This window comes from Cryptomeria japonica, chromosome 3 (assembly GCF_030272615.1).
Source record: "Cryptomeria japonica chromosome 3, Sugi_1.0, whole genome shotgun sequence".
NCBI lineage: Eukaryota > Viridiplantae > Streptophyta > Pinopsida > Cupressales > Cupressaceae > Cryptomeria > Cryptomeria japonica.
In genome coordinates, this window is record NC_081407.1 from 99,618,958 (window position 1) to 99,636,205 (window position 17,248).

Below are 17,248 nucleotides of genomic sequence, written 5' to 3' on the forward strand. Positions count from 1 at the left end.
AACTATGTCACAAGGAGCTTGTGTAGTTATCAATCGAACTTTTTAGTTTTTTAAAGAGAATTTGATTAAAGATTAGAGATTTTCACAATGCATTGTATTTGCATAGCTCTTTCTGGTTACAACTATATATTTCTTTATTCACCCAGTGTAATCCATTAAATTAAATTATTTTTCTCAATAGGTCCACTTCCCTCGAACTGTTAATTGTGCAACATGGTTTAATAATGCTGAAATAATAAAATAATATATGTATATGAAAATAAGTAAAAAAATGAATGAAATGGTGTTTGTAATGAGTTTCGTTTATCTTGATTCATTATTTAAAGAAATGAACCAAACCCATATAAAATCAGTACATCTTGATTTCCAGAAACGATAAGGCTTCTCATCTATTTCAATCATAATGTATTACAATGTATAACACTGTAATTTCATTACTCCAAGCTGTATCTGTACATGTGTCGGGGAAGGTCGACAAATGAATGCTACCTTTAGTGATTAGTAAATTTAGAGCTTCCGGCAGAAACAATTCTCTCGAAAGCTTACACTGCACAGAGAATTCAGTTATAATTCTAACCAAAGAGTGCATAGTGGAAAGCTGAAACATGTAGATCTGATTAAACATGGAAGACTCTAGTTGGAGCAAGCCCGCCCAAATTTTGAAACTTCTGTCAAATCTCCAAACTCAGTCCTTGTAGCGATACATCAGAACCTATCACACAAGCCCAAAAACATTTAGCCCAAAGTAAGAACAATAGGAAAACAGTAACATTGTAGCTTGAAAAGAAAAAAATGTACCCAATAAATTAACCAAATGTATTTGAAGGTGAAGGCTCTCATTGTACCAGGTTACCCCTAAATTCTGTGTAACCGGCAAAGATTCCATCCAATGTTTGTTCTTGATCCAAGACCTCTATAACCTTTTCACCATTTGAAGCACCAACCAAAGCTTTTCCCTTTCCATACTTGGCCAAATTCAATGGACTAGTTTGCTTCTCAATTACAATTTCTAGATCTTCAGGGGCCACAGAAATTATGCCTGACAGGAACTAGAACATCACATGGGCTATATCAAATCAGTATATTAAATCACAATGCAATTCCTGACTCTAATGAACAGAGTTGTATAGAAATGAATTATACTTTACAAATATGCTTCACAGTAATGGTTGGTTGACAAGAAAGATATGGTCTTTTCAGATTGGGAAACGTCTCCTCATCCTCAAATGGTAACAATGTGAAGTGTATCTCAAACTATGAACATAAAAACAACAACCTGCGCATTAGAGTTCATTTTTTATGGAAGCATTTTTGGCAATAAGAACAAGCTTGTGAAGAGCAGTTGGGATGATTCATAAAGGTTAAATAACTACATTTATCAAAGGGAACCAAGATTACAGTTCAAAGTTAGTCAAATTTATAAAAAAATATTTTACCTCAGTCTCCTTTTCTTGTTGAGATTTAGACCTAAGATACTCGGCCATTTTAGCTGCATACGCAGTACGAGAAGTCCTGGCATGAGCATTTCTCACACTTCCATTCTTTGTATGACTTCTCGCACCACCCTTGCCCCAAGCCAAACCCTCTGCATTTCTTGCATTTCCAGGAGAAGCATCAGTACTTTCTCTGCTAGCTTCTGCTTGGCTGTATTCAGCTGATTGAATATCTTCACCAGCTTCCTCATCATCGATGTCATCTTGTTCTTCTCCATTGCCAACATCCATGTCAGCAGAGGTTTCAGGTAAAGAGCTTGGAGCTCTCCTTTTCTTCCGTGGCCACCTGCGCTGCTGAGGTTCTTCGTCATCAGAGAAAAATTGCTTCATGTCCTCACCTTCCTCACCATCAGTACCTATGCTTCCTCTAGGACGTTTGCCTCTATTGTTACGCTTGCTTTGACCCTGAACACCGGAAAATTTACCATGAGCCTTTCTGACAAACGCCGCTGCAGTGGCCTTAGCAGTCCTGCGTCGTCGTGTAATAGCTTCTGACTGCCGCCGAAATGTATCAGCAATGTTCGCTTGGATCTGTTACAAATTTGTCTGACAATAGTTAAAACTAAAGGAAAGACGAACATTAATTTCAACCAATTAGATGGTTTAGAGCAGTCAGAACAGACCACCCCTACCTGTCTATTTCTGCGCTCTTCTTCTTCATGCAAAGCCATCTCCTAATGGACAAACCAAGAAGGGATTAGGAGAACTACTCATCCCTAAGATTGCAAAAGCACATTACAACAAAGAAAATAGGCATGAAAAAGTTGATTGACATTCAGGTGTTCACCCAAAAACAACAGCAACTTACCATTAGTATTGGACAATCTCCGACTCTGATAAATGAATAAGACAGTCAAAGACACGGTAATAGGACAAGTTAAACCTCACCTCTTCCTCATACTTGTCTAAATCAGGGTATATTGCTGCAATCAATGCATCATAATTTGGATCATCTCGCAATGATCGCCGGCTAGCACAATGTGTACGGCATGCAGGACACTCATTGTTCCTGAGGTCACAAAAAGTCCAGCATTTAATGCTAGGCAAAAGCTGTTTGATATATAGAAAATGTGTTATTTCTTGGTCTTTCCCAATGTTTTGTATCTCTGATAATCACTATGTCTTATAAGTGTCATTGGCTTGTGTTCTGACTTGATTTGCAGTTTGCAATTTTTTTTATCAAATGAAGGCAAAATAGCAAAAAAGCTTGAATGCTGAACAGTTGAACTAGTGATTTTGCATTTGTGAAGCCAACGAAGTATGCAAGAATTAAATAGAGACAAAAAAGCATGTGAAAATCCTAGTCTACAGTCATACCCCAAGCGCATTGACTTGTCAATACAATCTCTGCAAAACCGGTGTAAGCATTCCATAACTGTCCTTGTTTTCCGGATAATGCCTGGCAGAGAAAATGATATTTAATTCCCTTTCCACATTTCAACATCATTAATAAAGCCTACTTCCCAAAAAGTTAAGCAGCAGCATCCTGCATGTATTATATTGTTAATTCTACAGAGTAACAGCTGAAATAATAATCATATTTCATAGCACATTTTGACACGGGCAGCATTAATGTACACAAGGTTTTCACAGTCCAAAAGATTGAAAGGAAGAGATTCTAGAAAAAAAGTGTTTTCTTTTCATCAACATTTCAGATCACTATGAATTTAGATTTATCATCTGGATGACAGAAATGACAGCACTGTTTGTGTATGGTAGCATCTGTGATGACTTGTAGCCAAATAATTTGACAGTAGATTGCACAACAGTAAAAATATTAACAAATAGTTTGGAATTGAATATCATTTATTAAATATACTGGAATATTTCAAAGAAACGGTATACAAATACTTGCTAGAATGACAGAATATAACCTTCAGCACTAATTACAACCTCTGGATGACAAACTTTTCATCATCCAATCTCACAAACCCAAGAGTTTTTGCCCTTGAACTGTTAGTTCAAAGCGTGGCTCAAGCTGTAGCAGAAATTATATGAATAATGACAACCAAGTGCTTCACTATGTAACAGCAGAAGGGCTCACTCGGGTTATCAAAACTCATGTCCTGTGGCTATAACTCCATAAAATTTAAAATATTATTTATTAATTTTGGCAATATCCTGCTCAAATAGCTCCCACATTGTCTTGAAATTCAAATTGTAACTTCTCATTAATGAACATTCCTTTATGGAAACCCATGCCCCCTTATGTTGGGATCAAATATTAGTTTAATATAATTATTGAATATTGCACCTAATGTCCCAACTAATTGCATGCTCACAAGCAATACAATGCATTGCTAGATGTTGTCCGTTGTAGTTGGGTTCCTCCAATGGACCAAGTATTTTGCGAGAGTCCTATACCTCAATTTCTTCTACCATATGTCAATGATAGCCTCTAGAACCAATTTAAGTTTCCCCTTGCCATCCAGGGGTAGCAAATCAACTGAGGGTGCAGTATGTTTGCCATGTGCCTTCTTGAGACCAAAAAACATTGTGAATATGGCCTTCCTGTTTGCAACTCTAACCCATAAGCCTCTTTACCAACCTTTTTCAAAACTTTGTATGGTCCATAGAAATCAGGTTTGAGCTTTCCAACTCCACTTGGCTTAATGGAAGTTTGCCTGTACAACTATGGACGTAAAAAGACCATAGCTTGCATCTCAAATGATTTCTTGGTACAATGTCGATCAGTGTATAGCTTTTGTTGATTTTGGGCCTAGTGCAAATGACTTTAAGTGACCTTAAAATGTCTTGACTCTGTTTCACCAAGTCACTAGCTGTGGTACCCTATTGTGAGTAAACACCCAATTAGGGAAGGTTGGGGCATCATATCCATATAATGCCATAAGTGCAATCATGTTGATAGGCATGTGATGGTTGGTATTGTAGCATTACCCTCCAAGAAGTAACCACTTGATCCATGCTTCTTGTTATCTATGACATAGTTTCTCAAATATCCTTCAATCCACTTACTATCTCTATTGTCCATCCACCTAAGTGATAATTAATACTAGGAGTGAGCTCAATACCAATCATATGAAACAACTACTACCAAAAGAAACTAAGGAATCTACCATCCCTATCTAACAATGTTTTTAGTCAAACCATGTATCTTAAACACTTCTCTAAAAAATAGATCAGCCACCTAATGTGCTCTAAATTCTATAGAGATGGCAAAAATCTCTTTGTAGTTAGTAACCCATCCACTACAACATAATGCAATTCTTTCCATTTACCTTAAGGAGGCCTATGATGAAATCCATGGACACACTTTCTTATATCTAGTTGGGAATAGGCAATGGTTGTAATATTATGGGAAAAACATGTCTACTTTATTCTGTTGGCATGTTATGCACTCCCTAATATGTTTGAAAACATCTTCCTTAAGGCCTTTCCAAGACAATCTTTCCCCTATCTATTCATAAGTATTGTAGAACCCCTAATGCCTAGCCATTAGTGCATCCTGTAAAGCCCTCAAAATATTTTCCTCAATCTCAGATTTGAGATTTGAGAACCAAGAAAATTCTATTCTTGTATAAAACAAGATCACTAGCTAGTAAGTAACTATCATCCTTCACACTTTCACCTAGAATGCTAGAGGAAAATGTGTACTTGTAATATTTTGTCGCCTTCCAACTAGTAGAAATAGTAGAAATGGAGTGTAAACTAGGCATTCAAGAGAAAGCATCAACAACTACATTCTTTTTACCCTTCATGTACTCTATATCAAATTCATAAGCTTGAAGCTTACTTCCCCATTTTCGTTGTCAATCATTCAAGTTACATTGGCCAAGCAAGAGCTTCATGTTGTTATGATCAATCTTTAACACGGACCTTCCACAAACTAAGTATTTATCAAAACTTGGGCAAAACATGCATGCTGTCTCTGTCATAAATGAAGATTCTACTCTTAAATGCTATGGCCCTTCCTACACTAATATTACCTTGATGCCCTCTCCTCCAACATCATCCTACAACAAATGGTTGTGAGAAATTTGGAATAGAAAGTATATGGCATGAACTCAGTACCTTGTTGAACCTCTCAAATGTTGGGATTTAGGTGTCTCAACATGGGTAAATATTTGATTATTTTATTAATTATTTCCTAAGTGTTAACTTATTGTGTTGCTATATCACTTTGTGGGACCTGATTGTCAATTGGCTTCCTACATGTGTGGTGAGGAGCATGAAATTGTGCCACTTGTCGCCTAGGTGCTCATCTTGGGCAAAGGAATTTGTAAAATTCCTAGGAGGTACGCTTTGGTGAGATGTGTCCATTTATTGGTGAGTTAACATTGGCAAGTTAGAAATGTTACTATATCGGGACTAAAGAGTCACGGGGAGTTAATGTTTGGTAGTTTATATTTATTTTTGAGTTCTTTTTAGCAAGTTTCTATGTGCATGGGGAACGACTAATTATGACTTTGGCAGTTTCTATGTAGTGGGTGTAGTGCATATGGAAAATTTACCATTATGGAGGATAGGTGTTAGTGCTTTGGAAGTGCTATTTGCAACGTGTCAAGGATATGGCAAGTTGTTGTTTTGGACACCACTTGACTACTTAGGCATGAGAGATGGTTTTGGAAACCATGGACACCTACTTTCCATATGTGAGGTTTATAAATATGTTGGTGACTTAGTTGTTTTATAGAGACACTTTGTTTAATTTCTAAGACCTCATTACACTGTCGGAATTGCTCCAAATTTCTATGTTGTTGTATTGACTCTTAAAGAGCATTAGCTTTGTGCATTGTATTGTAATCTTTGTTACTATAATACAATTGAGCTCTTTGTGTTGGAGTGTGGGTTTTTTCCCACAAGGGTTTTCCCACGTAAATTTGGTGTTATGCTTTTATGTTTTATTTGTTTGAACCTAATATTGCCTATGTGCATCTAATTTGTAACTAATTCAAGGGTTTGTAAGAAATTTTTGCATTCGCTCTCCTGTTAGATTTAGCATTGGAAGCGTTATTCCACACTTAGCTTCCTTTCATCAAATGTCTCTTAGGTGGTGTCACTTGATGAGAAATCTTGCCTTTTAGTCATATTAGTTAGGGGTTCTACTAGCCATGAAAAACCTCTAACTTCCTATAGTAACTACAAAAGCCAAAGAATCCTTGCAACTATGTCAATGTGGTGGGAGGTAGTCAATCCAAAATGGCTTGGATCTCTTGTTGATTCACATGAACACCTAATGACATTGCCCAAGTACAAAATATCATAATCCCAAACTCACACTTGGGTTCCTTTACAAAGAGATCTCGTTGCTCTAATACTCGAAGAACAATATCTAAATGCTTCAAGTGTTCTACCTAGGTTTTGTTGTAAATCAACGTATCATAGAAGAAAACCAAATTAATTAATTGCTAAATACTTGATTCATACATTACTAAAAGTGGTTGGAGCATTTGTCAAGCCAAATGGCATAAACAAGAAATTGTAGTGCCCAAAATGGCATTTGAATGTTGTCTTGTGCACGTCTTGATTGTGCACATAGATCTAATGATATCCTAATCTAAGATCAATCTTTGAAAAATATGCCACTCGATGCAACTTTTACTTAAGCTCATCAATTCTTGGAATCACATACTAGATTTTGATGGTCTTTTTGTTCAAGGCTTTCTAGTCTATGCACATCCTCATTGAACTATCTTATTTGTAACAAGCACCACAATGATGCAAATGGGCTAGATCTCAACCTAATGTGACCCATCTTCAACAATTATTTTATAGCCTTTTCTATTTCTTCTTTGTACATCCATGGACGGTGATAAGGGGTGGTTATGAGATGAATTACCAAGCATATTTTTTGTCACCAAGCAACTAGATACCCATGCAACTTGTCCCTTGCGAAAATTCCTCTCCATTTTCTTAGTTGTGACCACTCACAGTGATCCATCAGAAATGCCTCTAAGCATCAGATTTTTTCCTTTTGATTTAAACTTTAATTCCATAGTTTGATAATTCTATGAAAATTCTTGAAAACAACCAATCTACTCCTAAAACCATGCCAATCTCTCCCAATCTCACAACATAAAAAACATCATATGCTTTGTGATCACCAAGGGATAATTTGTGTTGTCAAATTATCTTAGTGCACAAAATAGTGAACTCATCAACAACAATGAATTTGAATCCAATGAAGTCTCCAGCTTTCAATCCTTTTTAAACAATCAAACCTTCATCAATAAAGTTGTGGTTACCACCTCTACCAATAAGCACCATGATCCATTGTCCAGATAGCACTCCATGAGCTTTAAATGGGTGATATTAGAGTACCCCTAAAAGAGATGTAATTGTACCATTGCTTGTGTCTCTGCTAACATCTAACTTCTCTAGTTCACGCACAATGGTCTGCTCTTTTGTGATACGTTGTAGCTCAAGTCCTTCATGATCTGACTCATCATTAGATACTGCCTCAATAGAATGTACTTGTCCTTTTCCAAGTCATTGATGATCAGGTTTCCATGGTTCTTTGTAGGAGAAACACAATTTCTTACTTCTAAGCTCATTTATGGTGGGCTCATCCAATCTTTTGGCTACAAATGATTGCAGTGTGGCTCTTTGAGGGTATAAGTTGAATCCACCTTTTTGAAAATTGTTCTTTTGTGCTCCAATAGTGGGTGGTTTGGGCTGAGATGAAAACTTGTTTTGTAGCACAAATGACTCAAGTGTTAAAACTCTCTTAATAGTTTCTTGGAGATATCATAAAGAAAAATCCTTAACTAGACCCTTATGGGATTCAAATAAGCCTTCAATAGAGAGAAACGTGATTTTTTTTCCCTAACATCAGGTACCATTACTGCAATCCTCTGAACTCTGCCACATAGTTGTCTGCTGTACTGTTGTGCTTCAACTATGTCAGTTCTCTAAAATAAATCTACGGATCTTGCCTCTCAAACCTATCAATCAATTTTTGGCTGAACTGTTCATATTATCATATATAGTGATAAGAATATGGTCTTGGGTGTTTAGGCAATGGTAACAACATTCATGTGTTATTCCTTCCAAATGAAGGGTAGTAAATTTGATCACCTCCTCATACATCAGACTCCAAGAGAAGTAAGTGTTTAACTTCTAGATACAGGCATGGGCTAAACATTGTTGGACCCATCAAATGAAGGAACCATGAGTCTTCTTAACTAGTGCTGAAGATCCTTGTGAGTCTGGTTCTGATTGAGCCTTCTCTCATTCTTAGGCTCAATTTTTTTCTTCAATGTGCAAAAGTTCAAGAAAGAGTTATCAGACCAGAACTCCACTCTGTGCTCTATATTTTGTATGGAGAGCTGTCAAAGCCTCATCTTTCTGCTCTATGATTTCTTCTTCTAGCTGCTTCACTTCTTTCTGTGGAAAGGTAACTTTAGGTAGCCCAGAACCATTGGCTGCCCTAGATGTCTAATTCACTCTTGAAGCAAAATATTCTCCTTGATCCCCGTTACCAATGGAGGTAGTCATGGGAATAGCATTAGAAGACTGGAAGACTTGGGTGAAAAGGTTGATGAGCTGCTGCTGTCCTTCCTTCAAAGACTCCATGCTTTCAAAAAATGCTCTGTCTTTATCTCCTGCGGCCATCTCTTATATTTTGTGATGGTGTAGGGTTTTGTTGAAGCTTCCTCTATTCTCTCCTCAAATACCTTATTCCTTTTTTCCTTTATGATATCCATAATCTTTACCCTCAGGCTGGCAAGACCTTGGCTCTGGTACCACTGCAATGACCTGTAGCTAAATAATTTGGCAATAGATTGCATAAACAATAAAAATATTCACAAATAGACTGGAACTGAATATCATTGTTTAAGTATATTGGAATATTTCAAATAAACTGCATGCAAACACTTGTTAGAATGACAGAAAAGAACCTTCAACACAAATTACAACCTCTAGATGAGATTTCCTTCCTAGAGTTTTCATCCTTGAACTGCTCGTTGAATGCATCGCTCAAGTTGTAGCAGAAACTATATGGATATCGACAGTGGTTCAAAAGAAACCAAGCATTTCACTATATAACAGCAAGAGGGCACACCTGGGTGCCCAAAACTCAATGCCCCATAACATATCAAATAATATTAACTCTGGCAAGATCCTCCTCAAATAGCCCCCGCATTGCCTTTAAAGTCAACTTGTAACTTCTCATAAATGACCACTCTTTTATGGAAACCCATACACCTTATGATGGGATTAAGTATTATTTTATTATAACTTGACTGTAGGAGCTGGCATCTCAGGCTCAGCACGTGGCCCCCCATTATTAAATTTACTTATTTTTCTCTTCCTTATCAGGGAAAATAAGGATTGGGCCCACACAGACTAATTCAACTAAAAAAGGACATTACGTCTTCACTGAGTCTCGTTTAGATTTTGTTGACATGTTATTTACTGTCAGATCAGCTTACATTTCACATGTTTAACAAGCATTTCAAATATTTAAATGTACATTTACAGGCCCCAATGAGCACATATGTTATACACCAAATGGATAGAGAATAGAGGACATTTTCTGATCTCAGTTAATGAATTGGTCCACTTGAGAACAAAGCATTGCTTCAAAAGATTTCTGATAAAATACATAAAGCTTCATCATTTGGCATTGGGTCAAACTGTCAATGATTAAAAACAAGCAAATGTCTGGCATAAGTTGAGTATAGAATCATGTAGCCTATAGGTGACCCAATAATAAAAATGGCTTCCAAAGATTCATTAAAAAAGCTTATCTGGAGGGCAGTCCCAATATAGTATTTCATGCATTTGTTTGTATCTGCCATGTTTCTGAACTAGTAACATTATAACACCTAAATTATGTTTTTTAAATAATCTGTGAGATCTCAATAGCTCCTAATGAAAGATTAAAACTGATCTGAACTTTTTTTCAAAAATGCTTCAGTGCATCTATGTTCTATCATCTATGTCTAACAAAAATTTCATTTTGCAGGCATGGAGGAAAAAATAATTAAAATACTAAGCACAGGAGTGGACTGAAACTTAGATCATTATTTATAACTTTCCAAATCTATACAAACCCTTGAATGCAAAACAGAATACATGTTACTAGAAATATTGCTGCTATATAAATGCTTTTGATAACGTCTGTAATGTCCTCACTTTGGAATAGAATTTAATGGTAAATAATAATAATAATAATAATAAAATTCAAATTCAAAAAATAAAAGAATATAATTACATATAATTAAAATATAATTAAGTTGATGAATGGTCAAAAGACATGGAATGCAAAGTAATGACTCCCTCAAACATGAGATATAAAAGGGAGAAGAGAACGCCATTTGAGGGGGGGATAATTTGGAATCAGAAGTACAGATCTGACTTAAATAAGAAGTGCAGATCTGATTGTGAAGGTTGTGTCCCTTTCAAAAGGCATACATGACGAAGAGGTGTGACTTCTCCCTCACATTGAGAGATATAAAGAAAAGGAATCAAAGCATCCAGTGACATCATCATCGATCAGATAAGATCAGAACTGTTATTAAGTTATAGGCAGTAACATCCTTGTTCTTGGTGGTATGCTGTCATACCCAACTTTGATAGTAAATATCCTAACAAAAGAAAATTGTCTTTTCAAAGACTTCTCAATTTTCTGATCTCCTAAATCGCACTAAGACTAGTGACTACAATGATTACCAATTCATATGAAAAGAACATCAGTAGTTAGCAATTAAAACTAATGATAAATCATTCCTTATTGAGGGCCGACTGCTAAAGGAAAACAACAACTAATCTATCCAATCGACTAGTGATGATAGGAGTTTCAAATTAGCAACAATTATCAAGAAATCAACTCAAGGAACACAATAATTTACTGTCAAGTTCTTAATGATAGCAATCAGATTAAGATAAAGAGTAGCAATTAATATAGTGCAGCGATCTGGCAGTCTTATACAACGACAATAGTTATTAGTAATAAAGAACAGACTAGTGATTAGTTGTGATGGTGATTAGTAAGGAAGCGCCTAAAAGGGCTGCGGTTTTAATGAAGAGGTGTCATTATATTCTAAAGTGAAAAGGTGCGATTAAGAAATAAAGGCAAGAGATATTAAACAAAAGCAGCGATCAGTATTTCTTCTGCTAAAACAGCAGATTAGTTAAGCATGAAGGACAAGTCATTGAGATGCCACCTTTGCATAAAGTCACATCCTTTATGAAGAGGCATAGGTGGGGTATAAAAGATCAGTCATCCAATCGGTCAAGGGGCGGATATGAAGGCATTCTTTCCCACTCTATGAGGGGGGATATGGAATCAAATTCAGAAAGGAATGATAAGAATTATTATAATTAGTGTTTATCTCAGAAAATGAATCATATTGCTGGCAAGCATCTATGAGTTAAATACGGATGTATAGTATATTAGATCTGAATTCTATTAAGGGGTAAAAAAGGAGGCAAGTAAGACATAAATACAAAAAGGAAGGATGTGTGCTAACAGACATTTGAAGGCATCCAGTCTACACAATTGAAGGTACCAATCTGCAGTGAGCCAGCAAACAGAAAGGCCATAGGTACGAGGGTAATACCTTGTTGAATTAATAATAATACTATAGCACCTCTTTCCATACAGCAAATGTGGAATCAACCTTTATCTGTCAAAGGATGTGAACTCAGTAATAAAGTGTCTGGGACTGATTATAATTCTCCTATTATTCTGAAAGCAATATACATCTAATTAAGGCTATAAGATTATAAATAGAGTTTAGCCATAATCTACTAGAAATAATAGATGTTAAGTAATAAATCTCTGTATTATTAATATCACACTAGTTGGATCTCAGCACCAATATTAATCACAGCATTTATGACAATATTAGATAGAGAAATCATATTTAGTACACTTTAGATGTAGGCAAATGTTGAACCTCACTATGGATGAAAGGGGGAGAGGTAGGTAAGAGGGTATAAGGTTGCCAACTAAGTAGTACACCTTGTGTGGATGCCAAAGTTCTATTCTTGGGCTTAGATTGGACAAGCTAAGAACCCCACTACGATCTCCATACCATTCCTACCATGATGAGCTATATGTTAGGTAAGAGGGTATAAGGTTGCCATCTAAGTAGTATACCTTGGGCAGATGTCAAAGTCTTGCCACCTAGGCCAAGAGGGTCAAAGTCCCGCTCTTTGGCTTAGATTGGACAAACTGAGGACCCCACTATGATCTCCATGCCATTACTATCATGATGAGCTATTAACTATAAGGGATGAGGCACGGATAGGGAAGCAAGACAAGTACCCACTAATTATTATACCTTGGGTGGATGTCAAAGTCCTGGCACCAGGACCAAAAGGGTCAAAGTCCCGCTCTTGGGCTTAGTAGGGATTAGCTTGGTCAACCTATCATGTCCCCACCTCTATGCTTACACTATACTTAATAATAAATAGTAATGTAAGAGATATGTTTAGTAACTCTAACAATATCATTAGATTTATATGTATATATATATATATAGATGCACGGACAAGATAACTATATCACTGCTATTGTAATGTCCTCTTCCTGGATTTGCCCTAGATGAAACCTGACAATCACAATTACCATAAATATCTCTTACATTACTATTATATATATATATATATAGATGCACGGACAATATCATTAGATTTATCATTAGCAATTTGGTTCTGGATGTGCACGGACAAGATATTAAACCTATACCAAAATGCAGTGAGATGTCCAAAAAGGACAGGTTGGTAATTTGACAAGAAATATTGATACTGTTCAGCATACTGGTGCATATTTACATAAACGGGTTTAAGTTCCCTGTAAAAGTGAGAATTTGTGGGAATTAATGGTTCAAACTCAGTATTGGAAGAATGCCATATACATATATGTATATTATTTGCTCTTCATTAAAGCTAATTTTGATGCTACAGCATGGAAAATTGTTTACACACTGATATTTTTTATACAATAATTATTCCAAGTGTATACGGTTTATACATTCTTTCACACAATAAAAAGATTTAAGTCCTTAAAATAATCTTCGAGCAAGTTCACATAGAAGAAAGAACCAATGTTTGTGCATTAGTGTTTTATGTCATTGAAATTTATGTTTAAAATTGTAGTGATTTTTAAATATGACAAGTATATTAGTTTACTTTATAACTACAGACATTGAACTGTACCACAAGATTGGTCAAGATCTTCTTTAGAAAATTGTTATATATTTTTGGATAATGAAATGATTTATGCTAATAAGACTTAAACTATTGAAGGTTTAATTTTTCAGTTCACAGGAGGTTAGTATTTTTATCTTCTCATGAAGAATAACTCCATTGGGCTGAGCTTGTGATCCAAGTGGCAGTTTGGGACAATGTTTCATAGAGTACCCCAAAACTAGTCAGTCACCTTGTTAGAGCCATAACTTTGTGATTGTAGCACAAAACAACTCAATGCAAAAAGGTTTAGAAGGATTGCATCATGTACTATGTTGAAAGGGTCAGACAAAGTTTGAATCCCAAAAACTGCACCAAAAGGCCCAAGAAAAATGGCGATAAACAAAAATCTTTAAAATCCAAAAAAATATTGGAAAACTGAAATCTGGTCTTTTTTCTCAAATGATTTTCATGTTACAAGAATCTTCTCAACTTCTTGGAGGACCTCATCACATGGATTTTCACATCCCAAGGCAAATTGCAAATTGCCATACTTTCTATTTTTAAATTTTCATTTCCAACTATTAGATATATAGGAATTGCCGTCCAAATCTGAAATCAACATGCAGTAGCTTCACATCTATTTTGAAAGATATATCTTTTCTAAAGGCGTTTAAAAAAATTGTGCTCATTTTCTTTGCTTAGCTTCATTGCTTTGATAACACATTAAGTTTCTACAATTTAGTGTGCTGTCCACAAGATGCCAATTAAAACTAGTTAACTTCATAGATTGGAGAATGATGTATACAGACTTCAATGTTTTAAGACTCTTCAGGAACTTGACATTCTTTTCTGATTCACATTAAGTCATGTTATCCCTGTTAAACTGCAATTTGGCCAAAGCAAATTTGGTCAGAAGTTGTTAAGAATGGTGTTAGACCCCTACAAAACTCATGTATTGATCCCCATTTCCCATTACTTACCGAAGTTATCTATCAATCTTTCAGATATGAGGGCTGAAGTTATCTATCAATCAGTCAGATGCAAGGACTGAAAGTGTGATTTTTGTCCTTGATGCTTTTGTTGCATCTCCTTTTCATAAGCAAGGTTGAACATCTTCTAGGTTGTGCTGTCCATTTGTCAAGTGAAGTGCGTAAGAAGGAAACCATCTCAGCCTGTCCAAAGGGTAAAGATTTGTCTTGAGTGGTGCAGGACAGTCTAAGGAAAAGGATCACCTACATCATTGTCAAGTGATAAGAGTGACAAAAACCCGTACCTCAAGGCACCTATGAGACATTGAAGACACAAAACCCTGAAATGCATGTTTAGGTGTCTTGACAGTGATTTAAGCATAGAGACTCACCTCAGACTTGGCAAGCATGTTTGGAGTCAGACTTAGACTCGGCGAAAAAAATCGAAAAAAACTTGGCAAAGTGAAAAACCCAAGAAATTCAGATATTTTTGAGGATTTAGAACTTGTTTCATGCACCCCTTATTAAATAAACCTTAAAGACACAATAACATCAAATACAAGCTAATTTGATCACATACACAAATATACAATGTACATCAATGACATAAGTATAAATGCAAATTGTAGCTGAAGGAAATAGCACACTTAGATATATAAATATTGTCAAATGTATACAAAACTCATCGAATATGAAATCTAGGATATCAAAAGTACCAAACGAATATCAAAACAATAACTAGGTCTATGGCTCAAAGGAGCCTACATCCTTCCTACGAAGGCATCTAAGGTTGGTCCTAGATGATGTAGTAGCCATAATATATTTTTAACTATGAATATGCAGAGATTTGCAACAAGGGATATGTACTATGTAGATTTTGATGATCATGATTCATCATTGGCCTACTACTTGCTTAGACTTATAGTTTGATGGGGTTTGGAGGCAACACCAAAATGAGGTTGAGGGTAGCACCCCTCATGGGGGTTTGCGGGTGCGAGAGAGAGAGGTAGAGAGATAGGTCTAGATCTTGGGGGAGAGCGGAGAGAGTGAGATAGAGAGAGGTAGAGAAAGGGGATAGAGGAAGAGTGATAGGGAGAGAGATAGGTCTAGAGTTCAAGGGAGATAAAGAGAGTGAGATAGAGAGATTGAAAGAATGTTGATAGGAGCCTACTAATTACTAAAATTTAATTGTCTAAAAATTTATAAGATCTTCTAAAACCTAGAATTTGCATTATACCTCTTAGAGATCTAAAACCACTCTCAATCATCCTACAAATATATAAATGAAATAAAACTTATAAAGTCACATTTCAATATATATTGTTTTGACTTATACTTAAATGTTATATTTTGTGTATATATGTTGATGAAGAGAGCGAGACTGACTTGAAGACAAAGATAGAGTTAAATGTTATATTTTATGTATATTTTGGGGGCATGTCATAAACCCAAAAAGCATTGAAATTTTGTGTTTTAAAACAAATGGCCAAGTCTTAGGCCCAAACTCACCAAGACTTCCCAAGTCTGGGCAAGTCTCCAGACTCAACAAGTTTGGGAAAGATTCGGCCGAATCTAAGTCCAAGCCCCTTAAACTCTACGAGCATGACTCGCCTCGCAACTTGCCAATTTTGGCAAGTCCAAGCAAATCTCGTTTCTCTAGTTTTAAGTAACAAAAAACTTCCATGAGCACTCCTAGGGCATTGATAAGGTGACACAAACTGAAAAAATAGGTGCCTAAATGCATCAAGACAACTCCTAAGTGACACAAGTAGCTAAAAGAACCACCTGTAGGCTTTGACAAAGTTTGGTGCCACTAGTTTTCTAAAAGCATGCCTACAGGTGGATTCACATAACTTAAGTGACGGAAGTGCTCTAAAGGTGTGCTTAGTAGAAAAAGATGTGGTAGGAGTTTGGGATAGCAAAAAGAGGTGCCTAGAGGAGAAAAAATAAGTTTCACATGGCACACTAGAGTAAGGCACACCTATATGCATCATGACAACTTTGAGTGGAAAGAGAGGTTGAAATGAGACCTTGTATGGACAGGTCAAGTGTTAAGTGACTGATGCATGAAAAGTGTGCCTATAGCTGAAATACTATGTTTAAGTGACAAGGATGACTAATATGAGTGCCTAGACTGATCTTGACATGACTTAAGTGACATAAGCCTACCAAAAGCACACTTGGAATGTGCATGCAGTGATGTAAGTGACAAACATGAATGATTAAGGCACTTAGGTCCTATGTGGCTGATGTAGCTAAAGGGCATGCCTCATGTAGTCTATGTCATGTTTTGATGGCTTACCCCTCTAAGGAGTACCTATCATGTCCTTAACCTGTCTAGTCAAGGAAAGAATAACTTTTTTGGGGTTTCATCACTTCAATCTGACCTAGTTGTGGTGAAAATATGAGAACATGTAACATAATTGGGACTTTGAAAGGGATGTTTTGATATCACATGGGTTTCAGCCTCCAAAAAAGGTCAAAAACAGTATTTCCAATCGCTTAGCATTTCTAGCATTATGATGGCAGCATATACAACTTCATAATACCTCTGATTTCAAGCATTTATCAGTAATTTGAACAGTCACAGTCAGAACAGCAAAGAATCAAGGACAGTTTCTTTACAAATTTCATGGTTGTTGGAAAGCATTCTCAACTAGGGTTTGGCAGATGCAAAATCTG

The 17,248-nt window shown here is 36.1% G+C and overlaps 1 protein-coding gene across 3 annotated transcripts in view; it reads right to left on the reverse strand.

Moving 5' to 3' along the window:
• Positions 1 to 342: 342 nt before the first annotated feature.
• LOC131046025 (putative E3 ubiquitin-protein ligase RING1a) overlaps positions 343 to 17,248 on the reverse strand; it is a 122,729-nt gene continuing 105,823 nt past the window's right edge. For 2 of the 3 annotated variants that reach the window (XM_057979668.2, XM_057979667.2), the window contains exons 5-11: positions 2,811 to 2,892; positions 2,382 to 2,502; positions 2,126 to 2,167; positions 1,437 to 2,024; positions 1,144 to 1,254; positions 846 to 1,049; positions 343 to 712 (exon numbers count right to left, since the gene is read on the reverse strand). In XM_057979668.2, coding sequence (XP_057835651.2) covers positions 686 to 712; positions 846 to 1,049; positions 1,144 to 1,254; positions 1,437 to 2,024; positions 2,126 to 2,167; positions 2,382 to 2,502; positions 2,811 to 2,892 — 1,175 coding nt within the window. In that variant the 3' untranslated portion in view covers positions 343 to 685. Of the gene's footprint in view, positions 713 to 798; positions 1,050 to 1,143; positions 1,255 to 1,436; positions 2,025 to 2,125; positions 2,168 to 2,381; positions 2,503 to 2,810; positions 2,893 to 17,248 lie in introns of all 3 variants that reach the window. The other variant, XM_057979669.2, reaches the window with a different exon arrangement.